At 40.8% G+C, this 23,789-nt stretch overlaps 1 protein-coding gene across 1 annotated transcript in view; it reads right to left on the reverse strand.

Annotated features, from left to right (window-relative positions):
• The window catches only part of NEK9 (NIMA related kinase 9), a 1,697,515-nt gene that overhangs the window by 1,034,161 nt on the left and 639,565 nt on the right, over positions 1 to 23,789 (reverse strand). Inside the window, exon 11 of the mRNA XM_044073912.1 lies at positions 16,282 to 16,426. Within this exon, the coding sequence (XP_043929847.1) occupies positions 16,282 to 16,426 (145 nt within the window). The remainder of the gene's footprint in view (positions 1 to 16,281; positions 16,427 to 23,789) is intronic.

The following is a 23,789-nucleotide window of genomic DNA, read 5'->3' on the forward strand; positions in this document are numbered from 1 at the left end:
ATACAAATCTACATGCTGTGGGAGTAGAACCTACTGCCCTCTACATCAAGATGCAAGTATGCTACCTACTGTTCTACTAACACTGCTTTAAAATTCTTTACCACAATAGTGATACCATTTGCTAACCAAAGCAGTTGCACATTGTAACCAGACTTAGCATGAGCAGCAGTAAACTTCTCTTCCCTTGAAGCTCACAATTCCTTGAAAATGCACTTAAAAATAAATTTCACCTGCTAACTCTAAATAAAGCATCACGCACGCGCACACACACACACACACACACACACACACACACACACACGCACGCACGCACACACACGCACACACACACACACACACACACACACACACACACACGCACACACACACACACACACACACATGCACACACACACACATGCACACACACACACATGCACACACACACACATGCACACACACACATGCACACACACACATGCACACACACACACATGCACACACACACACATGCACACACACACACATGCACACACACACACATGCACACACACACACATGCACACACACACATGCACACACACGCACGCTCCCACACACGCACACACTTCAACCTCTTAGTGCAAGAAATCTGGACAAAGCCTAAAATAAATAGGGACAGATTATAAATATTGCTCTCATGAACAAAAATTCCTAGAATGACAAGATTTTTGTTAGTATGCATTTTCCTAAAGATTATAATATCTAAAACTCAAATGTCGACTTTTATTTAGCAACTTCAATCCTTTTTAGGAGGAATATGGGGCAAAAATCTGAATACACACACACTAGTTATAAACAATTTAATCTGTGTTTGAACCTATTTTTGGTTAGGCAGTCAATGTGTTGGTTGTTCAAATTACTGGCAGACCTAATGTGTTTAATATTGATGGTGATGATAATGATAATAATAATTAAGTATATTTTGTGATCTTAAATCACTCATTTCAAAAAGAACCTGTTGATCAATATTTTGTGTAGTAGGCCTTCTTGTCAATCTTGTCCACACATGAGAATGACCCCGAGTAAGAAAACATTTGGTAGACATCAGGCATTATGACGAAGAAGAGTGTGGAGAAGGAAGATGTATCCGTGTACAGATCTCTAACTGCCAGTTCTTCAAACGCCACACACCAAAGATCTACATTTTTAGTGCAGCTACATTTGAACACCATGTGCACTGTAAGATCAGCCTTTTCATATTTTCCAGTCTGAAGGATCGTTCATTGAGAATGTTTACTCATTTGGGCCTTACAGATGTGCTGATCGCACAATTCCCTTCCAAAGTTGCTTATAGTTTATGGTTTTGAAAAGTTCTTCTTTTGGTGTTTGTGTGGGGGGGATCACAAATTTCAATTTAATTATATGCAAATTGATGAATACTGATTATCTGGATTGTATCTAAGCAAGAGAAATACTCTGATTTTGTGGGAATGGTCAAACAAACACAGACTTAGAATGTTGACCTCACTAGTGGAGTCAGCAAATCTAAATATGATACATTTGCTTCAGAACAGAAAGATGAACAGAATCAAAATACAATATCAATACTGAACCTGTGAACTGTATAGAACAATTATTTACTTTGTACAGTGCTTGTCTTATTGACTTTACTTGCAGAAAGCTACCCTTCCTCAACAGTACCTTGGACAACTCCTGGGCTCAATATTTTTCCAGAAATGAAGACCAACTCCAGTGATAACATGTAAAACAGTAAGAGTAAATGTTGCTCTTCCTGTAAGCCTCAGGAATGTATGAGGCAGGTGATGACAAACCAAGCAGTATAAGCACTGATGAATTCAGAGTTTAGATAAGGGTTAACCGTATCACTGAATAACTGGGGACAAACAGGCTCAAAGGATGCAAATATGGGACACACTTTAAATACTAGAATTATTTACTCATAAAGTTGACAGAATAAGATGACATATACTAATGCATATGTTTGTGAAGTATTAGAAGTCTGGGACTCTAATGGGTCTTATTTCTTACTATAACCTCACTGTTTTACATAAACCAAAATATTATTAGACAGAATACATTAAAGGCAAAATTGTTAATATTATTGCTAACAAGAGAGAAACGAGAGACATGCCAATTGGAGATTGCTAAAGAAAGGGGATAAACTTGGCGAAATGGGATCACTAACTGATGAGAATAAAATGGTTCGAAGAGTGGGAAAAGTAGGTATAATGACAGAGAAGCAAAATAGGAAAGTTGAGTTACAGATATTAAGAATGAAGATGAATGCTGTGAGGAAATGCAACAGAGAAGGGTGAGGATGATGAATAAATGTTGTGACTTAAAACATACCCCTCACTGAAAATACACACAGATGACTATTGGGTAGGCAACAACTTGCAAGCAAAACTTTTTTGATGACAGCTTTGTCGGTTTTAATGAGAAAGAAAATAAATGGGAAGTGAGTATAATAGAACTTCTACTTTTATAATTTCTAGGCATGTGGTCAAGAAGACCATTGAGAAGCTTTGCCTTAATATCCTGAGAGCTCTGCCCTGTTGAGTAATTTGAATACACTCACACAGTAGACAAATTGAGGCTGAGAGAATCAAACACAGAATTACGGTAAACAGATTATTAATAATGTCTTGCTTTAGTCCTCGGTGCTAACTTCCATAACAAAAGGTGGAGCTCAGGATTTTTTTAATTGTTGGGATGGCACTGCTTGGCTTCAAAACCTGGAGTCTGAGCACACAACAACCAACCTGGAGTCTGAGCACACAACAACCAAAGTGCCCATCTTTTATTTGAGTAATTAAAGGTGATAAAAATCAACAAGTTAAATGTAAATTTGGTTGGAAATGGTGATTCATATCTTTTCATTTTTAGTTTTCATAGATTATTAGTAGTAGAAGTATTATTATTATTATTATTATTATTATTATTATTATTATTATTATTATTATTATTATTAATAAATGAAAAAGCATGTTATTTGACTTATTTAAAAATAAATGTCCTTTAGAAGTTGTCATCTGGTGTTAAGTTTTTAAAGCATTGCAGTCTTCGCTAAACAAGATGGTATAATCCATCTGTGGGGTGCAAGCTGGAAACATACCTGTCAACTTCTTAGCACAATAAATCTGGACACAGCCAAAAATAATGGAGGACAAAGGCTGAAAAATAGGAATAGCTTTTAAATACTGCCCTTACAAACTTATACAGTTGCTAGAATAACAGGCTTTGCATTAGCATGCAATTTTTTGAAGGGTATGACGTTTGAAACTCAAATCTAAGTCATTATTTGGAGATTTCAGTCCTCAGTGATTTGTTAGAAAACCACTTTGTGATTGTGATACACATGTTCTACTTGATTTTACAATAGTGACTCTTGCTTAGTGATCTCCCTCATTAAACAGGATTTCAGCTATTATGGTACATTACACTAAAATTAAAATGGAGCTATGAAAATCATGAATCACTTTTCAAAATGTGCAGTTTCTCTTAAAGCAAGCTTTTTCTTTTTTTCTAGAGCTTGACTGTCTCTCTCCACTCATTGGGTTCACTTTACCATACTGCAGTGCAACACTCCCACAAATGAATTGACATTACACTATTGCAATATATTCTCTTATCAAGAATGTTGCAGGCTTCTGTACACAAGACAAGATTCATAGTTAATGTCACACTATAAACTATCCTTTTAATGCAGAGGAGCTAAGAGTTATTGATTCTGTTTATAGCAGGGCAGCACTGTGTAATGCATAATACAGTGGTCCTTTTGTGTTTTGATACCCTGAAATTTGCAATGAGAAGTACTCCATGATATTTACTGGAGCCTGCTAAGTGCGGCCCCTTGTTGCTTGGCTAGTAATCAGAAATGATGAAGGCAGTTCAGAAAGTTCATCACTGTACTTGTGTCCCATTCCTGCATATTAATGCTTTTTTTTTTTCTTCCTACTCTGTGAATGGCATCACAAAACTATGGTTTATTTCCCTATTTTGAGTATTATTTGGCTGTACTGGTGTCATAATATTGATTAATGCACATTGGAGCAGGTATGCTGCTGTATTTTAGCAGCAGGAACAGCTTTATTTACATGATATGACATTAACTTAGCTTATGTGCAGAGTATGTGTGTATATAAAAATATAATATTTGTGTGCTGGCATGTATTCAAGTGGTAGCGGGTCTTACACACATGCATACACACCCCTAACTACCTACTTTTTACATTCACATGCCCCTACCTATTTCTCACACAGACACACCTCTCAAACATTTAAACACACACACACGCACGCACACACTTACCTCTCACTTGTACCTTCATCCGTACTCCAGACGTCTCCTGGAATTCAAATTACGCGGGAGCGGAAGATGAAGATGTAAACCGTCAGTCGCACAAAAGCAGAAGCATCTATGCGACTGGATGCAAAGGGTGTTTTTAAAGTAGAACACCCTTTAAAACATTTTTTTTTTTTTTTTTTATTTAAAAGAAAATGAATCTCCCGGTCAGCCGATTCCAGGGGGTGCAAATGCACGCCCTTGCTCCTAGGCACGAGCCAACCAGAAGTTTTTGAGCTAGAGAATGGCCGAGTCGGAGCCGAGGTTCGGCTCCGATCCCAAGTGTAAGAATGAAGGCGAGATAGGACTACAGAACATGATTTCTTACTCAAATGAGAAATTCCTGAAATTTAAAAAAAAAAAGACTCGGCAAAGATAAGTTGTCTAAACATGGAAAAATCTGGATACTCTATAACATGCAATATGCTATAACTGGAGCTAGACATTTTGTGAACATTCTTGGGGCAGTGGATAAGGCAGAGAACTGATAATATGATCCAAACACATTAAACTTTAAGAAAAGTCTTAGGTTTGGATGGACAGGAATGTGATAAGCATCTTTTAAATTGCAGGAGAATCTGAAAGGGACTCCCTGTTGAGCTGAATGTGATCCTTCCACTATAGGAGTTCTTTCCTTTATGTAAGGGAGAAGTGGAACATCTGCTTGCAGGAAGTATAGATGCAGACACCAACAGTTCTTTAGATACCATTATAGTGTTTTTCATGTGGAATTTTGTAAGAAAACCATTAAGATACAGGAAGCCAAGTAAAGTACAGTTGTGTACCTACCATAAATGTAGATGTTCGAGTGTACTCACTGTTGCAGTCATTACACTTGTGTTATCCTGCTGGCAGGCTACCCGCAGTCAGCCTGAATTCCAAAGTCTTGATCCGGCGTCGGTTGCTGTCGCCTCTTCCCTGACATCAGTGCGCCAGGGGTATAAAAGATGCAGCTGATGCCATTTTCTTCAGTTTTTCTTGCCGCAGATGTCAGGTGCCCCCAAACTGGTAGGCTAAAAATGTATGCCAATAAGTATGCATGCCATAACATAAACATTTCCTTCATCTACAAGCAAATACACCACATAGGTTGTATAGGACAGAGAAGTACAGATAAGTCCCAGCAAAGAAAAGGGGGATGGTGGGTGGGTAACCTGGACTGCAACAGTGAATACACTCGCGCATCTACATTTATGGTAGGTGCACAACTGTACTATGTTCATCGTGTTTCACTGTTGCAGTCATTACACTTGGGTTGAATCCCAAAGCTGACGTAGGGTGGCTGGGTCTAAATAGGATTAGGAGAGGCTATAAGGCCCTGCAAAACTGCAGTGGCAAAGCCTGCTCTGGATTTAGAGTAGAGAGGTAAATGGTAGTGCTTGATGAAAGTGTGCACTGAACTCCAAGTTGTAGCCTCTAAAATGTCTTTGGTTGGTACCCCTCTGAGGAAGGCTGCTGCTCTGGTAGAATGTGGCCTAATGCCCTTAGGGATTGATTTGCCATGTTGTGAATAACAGAATCAAATGCAGTGGCCTATCCATTTCGAAATAGTATGCTTTGAGATAGGCTTTCCTTGTGATCCTGCAGCATATGCCACTAAAAGTTGCTCAGTCTTTCTAAAAGCTTTAGTTCTGTCCAAGTAAAAACATAGCTGTCTGTGTATGTCCAAAGAATGCAGGAGTCTCTCACCCTTATTCTGTGGGTTTGGATAAAAAGTAGGCAAATGAATGATTTGGTTAAGGGCCACACTGGACACTACCTTAGGCATAAATGTGGGGTTAGTCCTTAGAGAAACCCTGTCTGGATGGAAAATGATAAAAGGTTCCACAGCCATGAGAGCCTGTAACTCTGAGACTCGTCTTGCAGAGGTTATTGCTAGGAGCAGGGCTGTTTTCCAAGATAAGAACTTTATTTCAGCTGAATTGGCAGGCTCAAAAGGTGGCAGTGTGAGTTCTCCAAGACATAATTGAGGTCCCATGCAGGTATTGGTGCTCTCCTTGGAGGTCTTATGTTTTTGGCCCCTCTGAGTTACTGCCTTAGCAATGGATGAGAAAAAATTGGTGGTTCTGTATTGTAATGAGCTGAAATGGCAGAGGCATGGATTTTAATTGATGAGAAGGATAGGCCTTTGTCCAGCATCTCAGTTAGGTATTGCAAAATCTGAGGAATGTTTGGTACAAGCGAGTCAATTCCTTGTGCCTGGTTCCAAGCACAGAATCTCTTCCATTTTTCTGCATAACATTTTCTGGTACTTGGCCTCCAAAATAACATCCATCACTGCTTTAGAGAGAGGTGTGTTCTGAATGGCTACATTATTCACCATGCTGCCAGATTTAGGGTCCTGAGTTGGCTGTGCAGGATCTGATTGTTTTGTTGGGTCAGTAAGTGAGGAATTAGAGGCAATGTCCAGGCTGGGCCTTGAGACAAGCTCTTTAGGATTGGGTACCAGTGCTGGCGGGGCCAGTCTGGGGCAATCAGAATCATTTTTGTCTTCTCTTGTCTGAGTACCTTGGGAAGGACAGGCAGAGGAGGAAAGGCATATACTGTTAGGGTTTTCCAGCTGAATGATAGAGCATCCACTTTCCATGCTTGCTTAAGATAACTCCTTGTACAGAATCTCTGTAGTTGGCAGTTGTGAGGGGAGGCAAAAAGATCTATGTCTGGGCATCCCCATTTCTTTGTTATCATGCTGAAGACTTGAGGATCCAGTTTCCACTCGTGGGGATCTGTAATGTTTCTGCTTAGTTCGTCTGCCAGAGTATTTTTCTTTCCTGGCAGGAATTGTGCTTGCAGATGTACTTGATAAGTCAATGCTGTGTCCCACAAAGTCATGGCTTGTCTGCAGAGGGGGTAGGAATGTGTGCCTCCCTACTTGTTTATGTACCACATGATTGTAGTATTGTCCGTCCTTATCAGTAGTTGTCCTGGATGAAGAAGGTTCTTGAAAGCTGTCAGGCCATTCTGAACAGCTAGCATCTCTTTTTGATTGATATGAAGATGCATTTGGCTTGAGGGCCATGTGCCCTGAATACATTTTCCTGCCATGTGGGCCCCCCAGGCATAATCTGAAGCATCTGTTGTTATTGACTGCCTGGCTATGGGTAGGTTGAATGACTGTCCCTTGTTGAGGTGACAGGACTGTGCCCACCATCGAAACTCCTGCTGAAGGCAATGAATGAGGGTAATCAATGTTTCCAGGCTGTGGCAATGTTGAGTCCAAACACGTTTTAGATACCATTGTAGTTCCCTCATTTGCAGTCTGGCATATGGAATTAGCAGAATGCAGGATGCCATGAAGCCCAAAGCCTGCAGAATTTTTCTTGCAGATAACTGGGTCTTTATTGTCAACATTGTGAAGTAAGAAGTCAGTTGCCTTTGTTTGTCTGGCGTGAGATAAGCCATCTGGGCAGTTGTATTTAAGCTTGCACCCAGAAATATTATCTCTTGAGAGGGTACTAATTTTGATTTCTTTTTGTTTACTGTGTATCCTAGGCAAATCAATAATCTTTTTACAAACTCCAGGTGCTCTAGTAGAATGTCCTTGTTCTCTGCTTGAATAAGGCAATCGTCCAAGTAAGGATAAATTTAAATTCCTCTTTGTCTGCAATATGCAATTACTGGTGCCAAGCATTTTGTGAAGACTCTGGGCACAGTAAATAAGCCAAAGGGCAGTGCAGAGAATTGGTAGTGCACTGAACCAGCTATGAATCTGAGGTATCTTCTGCAAGATTGTCTGATTGGTACATGCAGGTATGCCTCTTTTTGGTCCAAAGTTACAAGCCAAGCCTTCTTGCCCAGCATGGGCAGAAGCTGCTGCAAAGTCAACATTTTGAATTTTGGAACGTGCAGAAATCTATTTAGAATAGACAAGTCCAGTATTGGTCTCCAGGCTTTGTCCTTTCTGGGTACCAAGAAAAGTCTTGAGTAAAATCCTTGTCCCTGCTCTTGCTGTGGTACTCGCTGAATGGTCCTCATGTCCATGAGGGATGAAACTTGTTTTTGTGCCTCTGTCCATTGATTGTGTGGCAGGTCTGGCATACCTTTTACCCTTGGCAGGGTGTGAAAGTGGAACCTGTAGCCCTGGGACACTATATTCAAGAACCATTTGTCCTGGGTGATCATGTGCCAGTTTTGAGAAAAAAGTGCTAGTTTTCCCCCTAAGGGGGCTGTCAGAAGATAAGTGTATGGTGCTGGCAGAGGAAAGTCATTGGGACTGTTTCCTGTATGGCTGTGATTTGTCTTCTCTGCTTTTGGAGGTAGAAGCGCCCCACTGTTTAGGCCTGTATGAGCCCTGGGGGTGGGATCTGCTTCTAGGGCGTCTGTATCTGCCTCTTTGTGGTCTGTCTGACACTGGAAAGGACCAATTCTTTGTAGGCCAGTTCCTGCTAAATCTGGGTGGTTGCACCTGTAGGAAATCCTTTACTGTTTGCATAGATTTCGCTTTGTCCTCCATTTTCTTCAACAGCTCCTCTGCTTTAACACCAAATAAAGTATCATGCTGTAATGGAGCATCTAGTAATTTTGCCTTAACATGATCAGGTAGAATCTGTTCCTTTAACCAAGCATGCCTCCTAATGACTGAACCCGTAACCGCGGCCCTGCAAGTGGCCTCTAGAGAATCAAAACCACATTGCAATGTATGCTTTCCCACTTGTTCAGTTGCATGCAATAAATCGTGCATTTCCTTATTTTCTGCACAATCAGAATTTACCAACATTTTCTGTTTTAGCAGTGACATTAGGTATAGCTGATATTTAAGCATATGAAATTGACAATTTAAAGCTCTCACAGCCAAAGTAGCAGAAGTGTAAACTTTTTCCCCCATCTGTCTAGTGCCCTAGAATCCTGTCAAGGGGATAGGGTTTTTTGCAGTAGAAGCCTTGACCCCTTTGGGACCCTGAGAAATAGTTTCTGGGTCAGCAGCAGGGTTTTTATAAAGAAATTTATGTGAGTCTGGAACCCTGTAGTATCTGTCTGGTTTTACAGGGGATGGGGATAAAGAGTCAGGAGAAAGGCCGGACTCTGAAAATACATCATCTACAATGTCTAACACAGGGGGAATAGCAAGAGGCCTGTGCTGAGGCAGTAGAAGAAAATCTCTAAGCCTTTTCTTCGAGTCTGAGTAGTCTTGACTCTCCCAGTGGAAGTGCTCCCTCATGGTATGCAGGGTTTCCCCAAAAGAAAAATCCTCAGGAGGAGAGGCTGAAGGAATAGATTCTTCAGCATCAGAATCCTCATAGGGAGGAAGAGAGTATTCCTGCTCAGAAGAGGAGTCAGAGGAAATGGAAGCTTGATCTGAAGATTCATATTCTGTCTCTTGCCTAGGCCTCTTATCAGGAGGGGGATGGGAACCTCTGATCAAGGTAATTAGGTCTTCGGCCATTTTGAGCAATTTTTTTAGGCATGGAAGTCTGTCCAGGAGAATGCTGTACTTGTTTCTTTGTCTTTAGAGTTGCTTTAGTTTTTGCTTTGAAAGCTGAGGTAGGCTTTACATATAACTGTGTAGGTCTGAAAACACCCCCAGAAGCCGATGCCTGCTCACCGGCTCTGGACCCATCTGAGGGAATAGTTTCTGAGTGTCCAATACCTTGAGTATCCAGAGGCCTAGCTGGCTCCATGTGGGAATCGGCAGCGGCCTGTGGCTCTGAGGTAGCGGGTGTCAGGGTCTGCGAAAGTGCCTCAATGAGAACCGTCGACTGGCTTAGCGGAAGCCTCTTCGTCAGTTTTGGACCTTGGATGCCTGTCCTTTTCCTTTTCCTTGCGCTTTTTATAAACTCCGGTGATCGGTTGTTCTGACGGCATTATATAATTGAATCTGCAGCCAAAGTAATGAAAGGCAAAATCGTACCAACGCTTAATAGTGCGTTGGTTAAATCTAGCGCAAAACCGACAGCTAGCAACGTTGTGATCAGGGCCTAGGCAAGGAATACAGTAAAAATGAAAATCCTTATGAGGTATTTGCTTCCCACAAGAAATACAATTGTTAACTTTTTCTGACATCAGTCTGGAGCAAATAAAAAGTTTCCCCAACGGGGTACTTAGCTTTAATGAAGACTTCGGCTCTGAAATTCGATTTTGAAAATCTCAGGAGTCAGCCGACTGGCACTTGCGAACTGCTTTTGTTTCGGGCACCGTGCGGCAAGAAAGACTGAAGAAAATGGTGTCGGCTGCATCTTTTATACCCCTGGCGCACTGACGTCAGGGAAGAGGCGACAGCAACCGACGCCGGACCAAGACTTTGGAATTCAGGCCGACTGCGGGTAGCCTGCCAGCAGGATAACCCAAGTGTAATGACTGCAACAGTGAAACACGATGAACATCTTAGAAACCTGCAGAACTCCCTGGCAGAAATGCAGCTGGAACTGGTGATGTTGTCCAGGTAATAAGAAACAGGTTTTTTCTCTTGAGAAGGAAAGCCTTCTTCTGTTCTGCAGATTCTAAATCTGCCTCCAGGAAGGCAACCGGAGTGGTAGGCTAACAAGAATTTTCAGAAAGTTTAGGGATAGTTCTACCCTCTGAATACAAACCCCAGTGACTTGGATCTATCTTTTTATCTCTTGAATAGAGGGGCTTGAATCAATCATCCATGTAAGTGGAAATCTGCACAGCCTTTGCCCTGCAAAATGCAATCACTGGAGTCACACCTTTCATAAAGAACCTGGGTGCAAGAGACATGCCAAATGGCAAGGCATAGAACCGAGAATGTGAACTCTGCCTTGAAACATAGCGTCCGTGAACTAGGGGGATGTGAAGTTAGGCAACAAGGCCTCCAGAGAACCACAGGTAGTTTTTGCAATGTCAGCATTGTGATCTTTGGCACTAACGGGAATTTGTTTGACCTTGACAAGTCTCAAATGGGTTTCCAGGACCCTTATTGTTTCTTTTTCAGACGAAAAACAATCTTGAATAAAACCCTGTCTCTGTCTCTTTTTCAGCAACCAGTTCTACAGATTTTTGTAATAACAGACTTTCCACATGAGTAAGAGACAGATGTCTTTGTTGTTTTAGCATCAGGGAATACCTTGATATTTTGGGATCTTTACAAACTGCATGGAGTAACTCACTTGTTTTGTGTAATCTCTTCCCCCTGTGCTAAGAACAAAGATAGTTTTACTCCTATTTTTTTTTTGCAGAAAGTGGAAGGATGGGGTGGGATTTTCTAGGAGAAGGGATGGAGGTGCTCTGCACAGTCATAACTGCTTATTTCTGAGGCCTTGGATCTGAGCCTCCCCCTCACCCCAAGATCTGCTTCTGGAATTGGTTTGCCACTTTTTTTTTTTGCAAACTTGCCCTTCTTCCCTTTCTGCAGACTTTCTTTGGCTTGCTCTGGAGGGAAGGATCAAGTTTTGCTGTGGTAGTTTCTAACATATCTCAGAGGAGAGCACTGAAAAAGGTCAGCATTTTCTGCGGATGGTCCAAAAAGGAGCTCTTTATACAAAGAAGTATCTAGGAGATCAACCTTAACATGCTCTGGAAGGTGCTGTCCCCTCAGCCAAGCATACCTTTCTGATTACAGACACTGTAGCATCTGTCCTACTAGAAGCATCTGGGCATCACAGCCACACTTCATGAAGTGCTTAACAACCTGGGAACTAAGGCTTCACAAGTCTAGCACATCCCTTTGTTAAGGATCTTTTCCTGGATTCCCTCTGCTTTTTGCTTCAGCTGCTCAAATACGGTCTCCTGATATTTCAGCAAGAGAAACTGGCAATTAGGAGCGCTAATGGCAAGGTAGCCAAGGTACAAGGCTTCTTAACAAATAATTCCAAAGCTTTGGTCTCCCTGTCATTTGTTAAAGGGGATCCTGGAAATAGTACCATTAAGTCCCTTACTGGAATCCAGACACTACCACTGGATCCATGACACAGGATTCTTCTAAAACTGCTTGTGAAACTCAAGGATCCTAGTGATCAGGCTTCCCAAGACTGGGTGAGGGAGTTGTGAGCCAGACCGCAAAGATTTGTTGTTAAACATATTCAAGATTTCATGGACTGCAGATATTGTCACGGGCCTGGGTTCAGGCAGGTCCAACTATCTATAACTGATCTGGGCCTAAGAATTATGTTGCCTCCCAACTGAAGGATTCTGTCATTCTATGAAGGTGTACCCAAATGAAAGGTCATCAGGTGATGAGGCTCAGGCCAGGTTGCCAATTGAAACTGAATCCATGAAGTAGGTTGAAGACCACTTGTCCACTCAGGCTAGATTCTCCTCCTCTAAGTCTGACAAGTCAGAGTCCCTCTATGAGAAAGTATCCTGTTTTCTTTTAACAGAGGACATTCCAAGAGCAGGGACTTTCTCAGAAGGTGCCTGCCTAGATTTCATGAAATCCATTAAAACCTGAGACAGTCTGAAGAAATCCTGCAAAAAGGCCTGGGAGTAATGGAGGTGACGCCTAGACAGTGAATATTGGGTAAAATGACAGCAAGATGCATCAGCTTCAGAGGTTTGGGCCTAAGCTTTGGAGTGAAAGTCTTCAGACCACAGATAGGCGGCACTGACCTGAATCTGGCCCCATTCAACCTCTTCTCCTACAATGATACAAGAGATACAGTAATCACCCTCTGTAACTAGAAGTCTAGCATAAGAATCAGGAGGCCATTAAGCAGCTTCAGATCCAAATGCCGACAACAATGTTTTGTCTCAGGCAGAGACCGTCAAGGCTGATGGCCTGCTGAGAGGTTACACCAGAAACCTTGGACACACTAGTTGGATGTGGAGGTTATGAAGGCACCTCACCACTTTCAACAATCTCAAGCCTGGGGGACTGCCTGACACTAAATAGGTGTCATCAAATTCTCTAATACTTTTCTCTTTTAAAAACTTCCTCTTCCTTTTCTTTGCGAGATTAGAGGGAGGGAGGGAGCAAAAGACACCATGTCTTAGTAAGGACAAATGTGGGACTTTTGCTGTACGAACCTCCCTAGGATTCAGCCCCATGTTTAACAGTCTGAATGTTCAAATAAGCAAACTGAGAAAAAGTGTGCACGTCATGCTCCACACTCAGGCAGAAAGGGCAAACAGAATGAAAGTCCCAGTGAGAATTTTGCTTCCCACACCTAACAACTATTAATTTTCTGTAACATCTATAATAGTAAGACACAGCAGGAAATAAAGAAAAAACTGTTTCCCAACAGACAGCTTATCTGAAACTCTGGTCTTTGGACTGGCTAGATGGACTAATGACTCTCAGAAACAGGTAATGCTCATCATTCTACAGCAACGAGAAAAAAATGAAAATGGCACCTGACGATTACCCTTTATATCACTGATGTCAAGAAATGAGAAGGAGAGGGCATCTTCCAGACAGTGAGGGAATGCAGGAAATAGCATGAGTCAGTATTGTAACAGTGAATTATGAAGAGCATCTTGTATCAGCTTCCTCAGATCACTTCTTTGGTTAACTAGTAAAAAGACATGGGAACTCAGTTAGCTCCCAAACCCTCTTCTTTATATCTATCATATTTATCATGAACCCAAACTACTCTAAAAAAATATTAAGTTTGCTTAAGAAGTTCCAGGATCATCCATCTTGTGGCAGAAGGTGTTTACCTGATCTCTCTGAGTTAGGAAAGAATTCCAGGAAGCATAATGGTTTATTGGTCAGAGGGCACAGGAGTTGCTTTTTCCATTTTTTCATTTTTCTGTCTGCTATAAATTAGGTGCTTTTTTGTGGAACTGTTCACCACACAGTGACAGTTAGAGGTACCCTGTATAGTAGCAAACCTATAAAGCTAGTACTTCGTATTTTAACCTGTAATACAGGAAGACTTTGCAAGGAGCTAAGTTTAGGCAGCTAGTTAGCGCATCAAACAGCACTAACATCAAATCATCAAACAGCACTAACATCAAATCATAGCACTAACATCTAGCCATAACTCTATGAAGCACTCAGATGACCTCTGTAAAACCAAGACCCTAAACCATAACAGCCCAACCCTTATACAGGTCCTGTCAACATGACTTGCAAATTCCTAATATCTCTGTGGCCAGCTTGGAAGAAATGTGCATCCCGAGACAATGTAGCAATAATCTTGTGTACTCAGACAACCTTTTAATCTTTAAAGAAACTAGCATAATATGTGAGAGATGTACATACATAACTTTGTTGGAGGCAAAATTCTCGCTTACAAACAAGGTTGTCAACACACACACACACAGACTTTCTTATTCTGAGCAACTTAAAAGAAACCTCTAAATACCTCGAAGACCTCCTAAGCCATCAAACCGCAATACGTATCCTCAGCAACCATTAAAGTACAAACACCAAAAGCAATACCTAACATCACACATAAGCCTATATCCAATGATCCCCAAGAACAAAGCCCCTAACATAAGCAAACACTTAACCAAGTACTCTTGTCACAAGGAATTCTATTGTATGACACAGAGATGCCCTCTCACCAAGCTGGACAAGGAGAAGATAACAGCTGTATCAGTGCACTAGGTCTATGAGGTGTGTCAGCAGCAATGATTCCAGTTTTTACCTCCACTCAAATAAGTAGTGGCCTTTGAAAAATACAATGGCAAGTTTATAAAGTTACAAACATGAAAGTTATTTACATGAAACCCTTGCAGGGGAGTAGAAAGAAAAAATGTACACATTGCAGAGGTCTCTCCTTCAGAAGAATGCAAAACCAAAAGACTGAATCCCAAAATACTGAAAACTCAAAATATTGAAAGATGGAATTTGCCCCTTCTCCACTGTTGTGCAATATTGGAGTCGGAATATATAATTTGCAGGGGGTGTGGGGGTGCAGCTCCCCACATGAGGGGTGCAGGGGGGCTTGACCCCTGCATTAAAAATGTTTTCTCTATTTTGGGAGTTAGTCTTTTGGTTTTCCAGTCTTCTGAAGTAGACCATCTCAAATACCAAATAACATACTACATATGTTCATGTAACTGTTAACTTCACCAGGCCCTCTGTAGTGGCTGTAACAACTAGAACAGAATTCTAAGCAATGTCATAAAAGTAACTGCAAATGCAGCAGAAGCAATCTGGTAGGTGGAAGAATGGCTTTAGTGAAAAAAGTCATTCCGAAGGGCAAAGAGCTCCTGGAGCAGAGGTCAAGACTACAATGTTTGCTAACACAGAGTAGTAACACCTAGGTGGCTGCAGCACAGATGTCCGACAGGGACACACTCTTGAAATCAACAAAAGCAGCAGCCACTCCCACCCCTGCTGAAGTGTCCTGTCAGAGACCTGGCCAGAGCCAATCAGCTTTTTGGTGACATAGGACAAAGCAGTTGGCAACATATTTGGCGCTTACTGCAAATCTTTCCTTGCAACCAGCTAAGGACATGGACAATGCACCATGCCCTAATGCTCAAAGACCTGAGAGATGTACAACTGCAACATGGTGAACACCCAGAGTGAGGAATCTACATTTCACTCCACCCCCTTTTCTTCTTGGGAGGAAATCTAGGAAAACAAACTGCTTGAGAAGATCCTCACAGAATGCCTAACGGAAGAAGTACTTTAATTTATGGTGATCACATATACAGATGAAATAATTATGTTTAAGTCATTAGACAAAATAATCAAATGCAAGAAATTTTATTTAAAACAATGTTTCAAAACACCCCACACAGTTTAAGCAAAGCACCCATAATCCTTGCAGAGCATTTGCTCCTTAGCATTGGCAAAGTAGCACCTTATGTGAGTCAAAGGGCATAGATCCTCAAACATGGGACCTTGAGATTTCTAACAGCAGTCAATAAGTAAGAGGATACAGAAAAAAACATTACACATACTACAGACAGACTAAGAGTGCAAGGAATATTCAACTAATCTTTTTTAAAACACTACACATATCAACTTTGTCTTTTCACCAATGGCTTCATGGGCAATTCACGCAGTATAGTCATACATAAAAACAGCTTTTCTTTTTGTGGTCAGTACAGTATATGTTTTATGATGTTTAACTTATTTGTTGCTATTATCCAATACTCACCAGTAACACAGACTGTGAAATCTTCTCCACAAGCTACCTGCTGTATTGACTTGCCCTGTAGTCTTTCAACACGCTTTGGCTGTCGATAAGATGCTGTATCACCATGCCCGAGCTGCCCACTGATCTTCATACCCCCCTGTACACTCTGGAAAAAACAAGGTAGCATATTACATTACTTAAAACAGCCACACCAGTGCCAAGAAGGAGATATTTTAAGTCAACTATAGTGGTTATGCTACAACTCAAAGAATACAGTAGCACAAATAAAATAATAAAACAATGCAATTACTTAAAATATGACAGGATATTACAACTTACTACCTTTCAGGACAAAGAAACAAAAGGGAAATAGTAAACTGTAACCAAATAAAGTTCTTCAGTATTGCCTCAGGAGTTACTAAATTAAAAAAACTGTCCAAATGTCTAAAGACCACTGATTAATTTGAAGGCATTTAATATAATACAATGATAAAGTGTCAGCTTAACAAACCACCAGCCCAATATATAGGTCACAGTGGTAAAGCTTCAAACCAGGGTAAAATAGCATCACAAATAAGCTTACAGCACTGTTGTGTTAACACAGATTTGGGACAATGTAATAATACTCCAGTCAGCTCTTGGAGATAACAAACAGCAACAACAGTTTAACCAAACAGTTGCCTCTGAAGCACTCTTAACAGGGTGACCAAAGGTTGGAATTTACAAACATGAATAGATACATAGCTCTGGCAATGCATGCAATGAGTTCATTCCCTGTACCAACTACTTTACTCCTTAAGCAGAGACAGACACTTTCCTGAAAATCAAAAGCAGTGAAGATTTGGCAATATCTTGCTACAGAGTTGTTGTTGTGTCTTTCGGATTTTCCCGGTTAGGGGTCCGCTAATGATTGGCAGTAGATTTTTACATGCTGAGTTGCCGGTCCATATGCACAACCTTCAACGAAGGTAGGCCCATTGACGCACGTCTCCACAGAGAAGACACTCTAGCTGAAAATCGAACAGGACAACGTCTTACTGTGAGGCGACAACGCTACCGCAGCACCACCACCACAGATAATATCTTGCTACAGAGTGACATACAAAAATATACTTGCCGAACTTAAAGGGAACTCCAACAGCCAAGGCTGGTGAGAGGGACTGCTCAACTCCAGGCTGAAAAAAATTTAAGGAATCCCTGGTCCATTAGGGAGGGTCCTCCATTTTACATATAACAGATTTGTTCTTACCATATCAGATGATCTACAAAAGTATTCAGGGTGCCATGTTTGTGTTGAATCATGAGAAGCAAACCAACGGTGCTAGGAGCAAGACTACACCAGAACCATCCCAGGAAGTATAACTGCACTAAGAACTTACCATGAATGTGCATGTTTGAATATATTCATTCCTGAAGTCAGAACTATTAGGATATCCTGTCTGCAAAGGTAGACAAACAGACTGGGCCAAATTCCAGTGCAGTACCTTCCCAAAGGCTTCAGGATTCCCTCCCACTGTCACAGAAGGAAACAAGAGTGGTGTCAACCAACAATATCTTCGGCTCTTTCTTGCCCAGGCAAAGCCAAGAAAGAAGACTCCATGACCAGAGTCAAAGTGGAGTAAGCAGGATTGCCTAATCTTCCATGTCACAGGCTCACCCAGAGTTCCCAAATCAACTTTTTCTAGAAGTATGAAAAGGTCAAAGGGGGGAGGGCAGGGAAGGTGAAAACTGGATGAAATGAGTACCCAACACAAGGTCAAATGAGAAGAAATAGAGGAATGTGGGAGGAAACATGGACTGCACCATTTAAAGTTCTTAAACATCTACATTTATCATAAGTTCCTAACACAACTGCACCATGTTCAAAGTACAAAAGTATTCAGGGTGCCATCGTTACACTCATCACTACTACTTCCCAAAGTTGTCATGCAGTGTATGGTTGGTAGTGTGGCAGTAAGAAACGGAATTCAGGAAAGCAAGCCTTGCAAGATAGCACAGGAAAAGCCTTTGCTAGATCCAGAGGTGACCCCAGATTGCAGTATCCTGAAAATGTACATACTGAGAAACAGGCAGCTGTCTACCGCTGGAATGCTTTTGTGGCTTGAGTGGCTCTAGTACAATGGGCAATGACATGTCCATTAATGGTCTGCCACAGAGTCCCAGTAACAATTGCCAATTGCAAGCCTTTTAGAGAATTTATTGACTGGTCTCCCTCTTCGCCCTTCACCAGTGGCAAACACAGCTGGTTTTCCTTTCTAAAATCATTACACTCACCGGTAACAACTACACTATTGATTTATGAGGAAATTAAGAAACCTAAGCTTACATTTCCCATGATCGTTTTTGAGCCCTTGCATTTTACAGAGAAATAACCCAGAGGTGGGCAGAACAAGGAGATGTTGGTAAAATGGGGTGAATTTGCAGTTTTCCATCCATTTGTTTAAATTACATTTGAATAGAGTAAAATAAGTGCTCCGCTTTATGTGGAGTGGAAGACAGTTCCATAGAAGAGGTATTCTCTGTGATACATGCCTATCTCTCCAACATGTAATGTGTTCTATTTATAATGCTAAACAGACCAAGATTCCTTGGCTGGGTGTGGACTTATGAATGTGTAAAAGGGTCTGACAGGACAGAATGCGTTAAAGCTCAATAAGCTGTGCGATTAAAAAGGACTTCCTTGCAAAAACGGATAAGCGGGGAGATCAAAGGACAGTTTATTGCTGACAAATGTTCCAGATCCTTGACTACTGGTGCATTGTCAGTGTGACAATTACAAGGGAAGTAATGCTTGCCAACGGACACAATTATAAATTTCTTAGAATTTAGCATTACGCCACTGTTTTGCCACTAGCTATTTGTTTTTGAAAGGACCTCTAGGAGGATTTTGGTGTTCTCTAGAGGTTTATGATGGCACCAAGTTTACAATCATCTGCAAACTGGTCAGACATAAACCCTAATATTTGCTTTGACCTCTGAGAAGTAAATGCCAAAACAGGAGTGGTCTATCCACTGAACCTAGGGGTACACTGCTAGTGACAGGTCTTTGTTAGGAGGAAGAGCCACCCACTGTCATTTCCTGGGTTCCATTTCTGAGCTAATTGACTATCCAACAAGTTACACAGGGATTTACATTTAGATGGAACAATTTATTTACAATATATTAGTGTGGGATGGTGTTGAATGCCTTTGCAAGGTCTAGATATGTGGTGTGTACCCATCTACCCTTATCCACTGCTTCAAGTAATCTTCTTGAAAAAGGTGACCATATTAAGTAAACAGGATCTGTCCTTGACAAATTCCAAATTTGCTTGAGTTAACTCATTAACGCATAGTGACAGTTCCACGTGTTTCTCTAGTTAAATCCTACCGATGCCTATAGGTGTCTAATATTGCCTATTCATATTTGCATTAATTATTCCAAAACCACACTGCATACAAGTTATTGAAAGATTTCATATTAAAGGTTACATGACAGACAATACAACCGTACTGCTACTTGGCCTCTGTCTAGTGCAAACAAAGAAATATAAATTGTTTATATATTTATTTATATCGTCATAAGAGTACTATTTCTCTAAATATCTCAAAAACCAAATGGCAGAGACAGAACTGCTTAGACTCGTATGAAATCTGTCTGTTGGATGAACAAAATGCTAACAGTGTGTGTGTAACTTGAGTGATTACTGAGATATCCAGAAAAAGAAGTGAATTCTGCTAAAGAACGCTCAGCAGAACAAAAAACAATGTAAATATTGAAAGAGCGTTGCACCAGAGGTATTAGTATTTCATCTGAGTATTCAAAACTTGCTAAACAACCAAAATGGCAGAAAGACAGCTTCAAAACAACAGCTTCAATAACAGGCTTTTACCATGTTGAATCCACAATATATGAAATATAGAGCTTTGCTGTTGTAAAAGTCAAGTGGCGTTGTAATTCCACAGCTTTAAAACATGTGGATGTCATAAAAACAGAAAAAACGAACATAAAAGTGAAGAACCCTTCTGATGCAAACAATGGACAAGCGCTTTCAGCTTTTTCAAGCCTTCTTCAGATCCAAGTAGGTAAGCTGGGTTCAGTGTTTAAAAGTTGGTATCATCCAATGAAACACCTCAGTCAATGATGAATGTTAACCAATCAAGTTAGTTCACTGGTACACACCTCTATAGCTTGAAGTTAAAACTCTTTATTTAAACTCTTTGTTTAAAACAACATGACAGCTTGACGTTTCTAAGACAGACTCAGATATATTTTCAGAAGGAATATTAGTTAAATCTTTACAGTAGTTTCTGGTTAAAAGAACAACTTCTACATAAAAGCCAAGATTTTGAGAGAAAAAGGTGAAAATAAAAAAAAATAAAGATGGTCATTTAGGGCACTTCATTTTATTTCATGTCAACAGTTTCTTTGGGACATCAGAGCCTAAGTCAGTATACCTAAGGTTTCTGTCAATAAAAACAGGTCATAAGTGAGCATAGCTCATTGCTCGTCTATTTTTGAGAAAAGGTTTTAAGGGAACACAGCCATTAAGGCCAGGGGGCCTTAATTTTTTCTCTCAAAATCTTGGCTTTTATACAGAAGTTGTTCTTTTAACCAGAAACTACTGTAAAGATTTAACTAATATTCCTTCTGAAAATATGTCTGAGTCTGTCTTAGAAACGTCAAGCTGTCATGTTGTTTTAAACAAAGTGTTTTAAATAAAGAGTTTTAACTTCAAGCTATGGAGGTGTGTACCAGTGGACTAACTTGATTGGTTAACATTCATCACTGACCGAGGTGTTTCATTGGATGATACCAACTTTTAAACACTGAACCCAGCTTACCTACTTGGATCTGAAGAAGGCTTGAAAAAGCTGAAAGCGCTTGTCCATTGTTTACATCAGAAGGGTTCTTCACTTTTATGTTCGTTTTTTCTGTTTTTATGACATCCACATGTTTTAAAGCTGTGGAATTACAACGGCACTTGACTTTTTCAACAGCAAAGCTCTATATTTCATATATTGTGGATTCAACATGGCAAAAGCCTGTTATTGAAGCTGGTGTTTTGAAGCTGTCTTTCTGCCATTTTGGTTGTTTAGCAAGTTTTGAATACTCAGATGACATACTAATACCTGTGGTGCAATGCTCTTCCAATATTTACATTGATTATTGAGATATTTCAAGTTGTTTACAAAATATTACAAACTTAACAGTTTCCATGCTTACTGTAACTTATAAAATGTAGTTTAAAACTTAGAGCCTAAAGAATAGTTTGTCATTTACACTTTTTAGCAACCCCTATGGTTCCAAAGGTAAGAACATTTGTTTGAAATGTGATGACATAGTTTGATTTTATCAAAAAGCTAAGCTCCACCTATTCGATGTTACAGTACAAACTTCCAGAACACTGAGTTCAAAGGTTAACTGTACCTTTACTTATTAATTCTATAATAATTCTTTCAATAGCCTTAGAGGATGAGGCTGGTTAGACTTATGTGTCTATAATTACCCAAGTTTGTTGACACCCCACCGTTGTGCAAGGGGATGACTGTTGCTGTCCTCCGTTCAGGCAGCATGAAGCCTGTTTGAAGGATGACAATGCATAACCTCTGCAAGGGGTTTGACAAGTCATGTATCAGGCTGACCAGAAGCCAGCCTGGTATGTTACCTGGCCCCACCGTAGTAACACTCTAGGCTTTGGATAGCAACTTGAGGATTTGTTCTTGGAAGATTTGGGTGGGGGGATCAAAAGACTAGCCTCAAGGGATTTGAACCCAGGACTCTCTTCAGTGATATGTTCCCAAGCCCAGCATTAACAGGGTGAGCTACTGCAGATTAGTCTTGTGTAAGTAAAATCTCAGCTGTCTGAAAATCCAAGGAATGTCAGATTTTCTTTCCATTGTTTTTGGGGATTAGGGAAAGACACAGGTAAATTAATGACTTAAATCATAGACAACTCTGGCACAATTCTGGCGTGAAAGACAGGGTGGTGCATACACACATCCTGCCCAGATTAAAAAAAGGGTTGTTTGCACATTAAAGTTTTAAGTTCTAAAATCCTGTAGAGGCAAAAGGATGAGATGGTCTCTGGGAAGAGGAGGGATTCTTCCCTACTTTGTATATTTCAAAATAACATTTTCGCAATTCTATACAAAGGCAGCTGACTTCCTCCTCATCAGTAGAGGCGACAGCCACCAAGAACAATGTTTTTCATGATAAAAACAGCAGGGCAGTAGCTGGCTTATATGGAGCTATGATCAGTTTCTCTAAGACACAGTTAAGATCAAATGCTGGTCCAATTTCCTTTCTCAGAAATATAAGCTGAAAAACCCCTTTTAAGAACTGTTTCAACAATGGCTTACAGGTCAAAAAGAGGTTCACGTCAGGCAGACTGAGACAGTAGAACAGGAAAGGCCAGTGTTGAAAAGGTCTGATAGGTAGTCCTAGACTGTTGTCCCTTGTACAGTATTTAGATCTTAGTCTCTTGAGAGGCACCATAGAGACAGAGAATCTTTTCCACTTTGACTGGTACTGTTTCCTTATGTCTGCTTTCCTAGCTCATTTCATAGGTAGGTACTAAGCTATTGGCTCTAGGGCCTATATAAACCTAGCCAAAAAGGTACCCTGGCTTTCGCCATCCAAGAAAATTATGTTCCTGTGCCCCTGTCGAGCAGAGCCACAGAAGTGATCCCCGGGGTAAATTTCCTATTTCCCATCCGATCATCAAGATTTTTCTTGAAAAGTGCTGATGAGGAGCTTTGTTTGATATGGCTAGGTAGTTTATTCCAGAGTCTGGGAAGTCTCTGGGACAGGCATCTATCCCTCCAGCATGTTCTGTTTATTGTGGTGACAGGGTTTAGGTCCCTAGAGCATGTAGCTCAGAGGGATTGGGATTTCTTTAAGTGAAGCATGTCCAGCAGCTCTGGGTTTGTCATAGCTTTGTTTGTTAGGCAAAGATTGCCTCTGAGTAGACGATTTGTGACGGACTAAAGCTGGAGTTTTTGAGGCAGTCTGCGTAGGGCATCTGTTTGAGGCCGGCAGTCCTCTTTGTGAGGTACTTCTGTGGCATTTCCAGTTGCTGTAGATGTGTTGTGAGGTACATACCAAAAGGGGCATTGTACTCTATAATGGGTCTAATGAGTGATGAGTAGAGGGGAACAATTACCTCTTTTTTGCTGGATGAGAAAGCTTTTGTGATGAGGTGTGCCACATAGAAGGATTTCCTGATTACTGTGGCGATGTGATTATCAAAGGAGAGACTACTTTCTACCTGTGTCCCAAGGCCTCTTATCACACTTTTGATGTTAAGTAGACTACCGCCTATGTGGTAGTTCATGGGAACAGAGTTTTTACCATAAGGGATGACCATGCACTTTTTGGCATTGAACTTGAGGCCATGGCTTTGACACCAGGCATCTGTCTCAGTGAAGTCCTTTTGTAGGATGTCCACATCGTTAGGAATTTTGATTATGGCTCCTAGTTTGCAATTATCTGCGAACTTCATTAGCCAAAGACCTTCTGTGTTAGCCTGTATTTCAGAGAAGTAGAT

The sequence above is a fragment of the Protopterus annectens genome, chromosome 6.part0 (genome assembly GCF_019279795.1).
Source record: "Protopterus annectens isolate FY-2018-M chromosome 6.part0, PAN1.0, whole genome shotgun sequence".
NCBI lineage: Eukaryota > Metazoa > Chordata > Ceratodontiformes > Protopteridae > Protopterus > Protopterus annectens.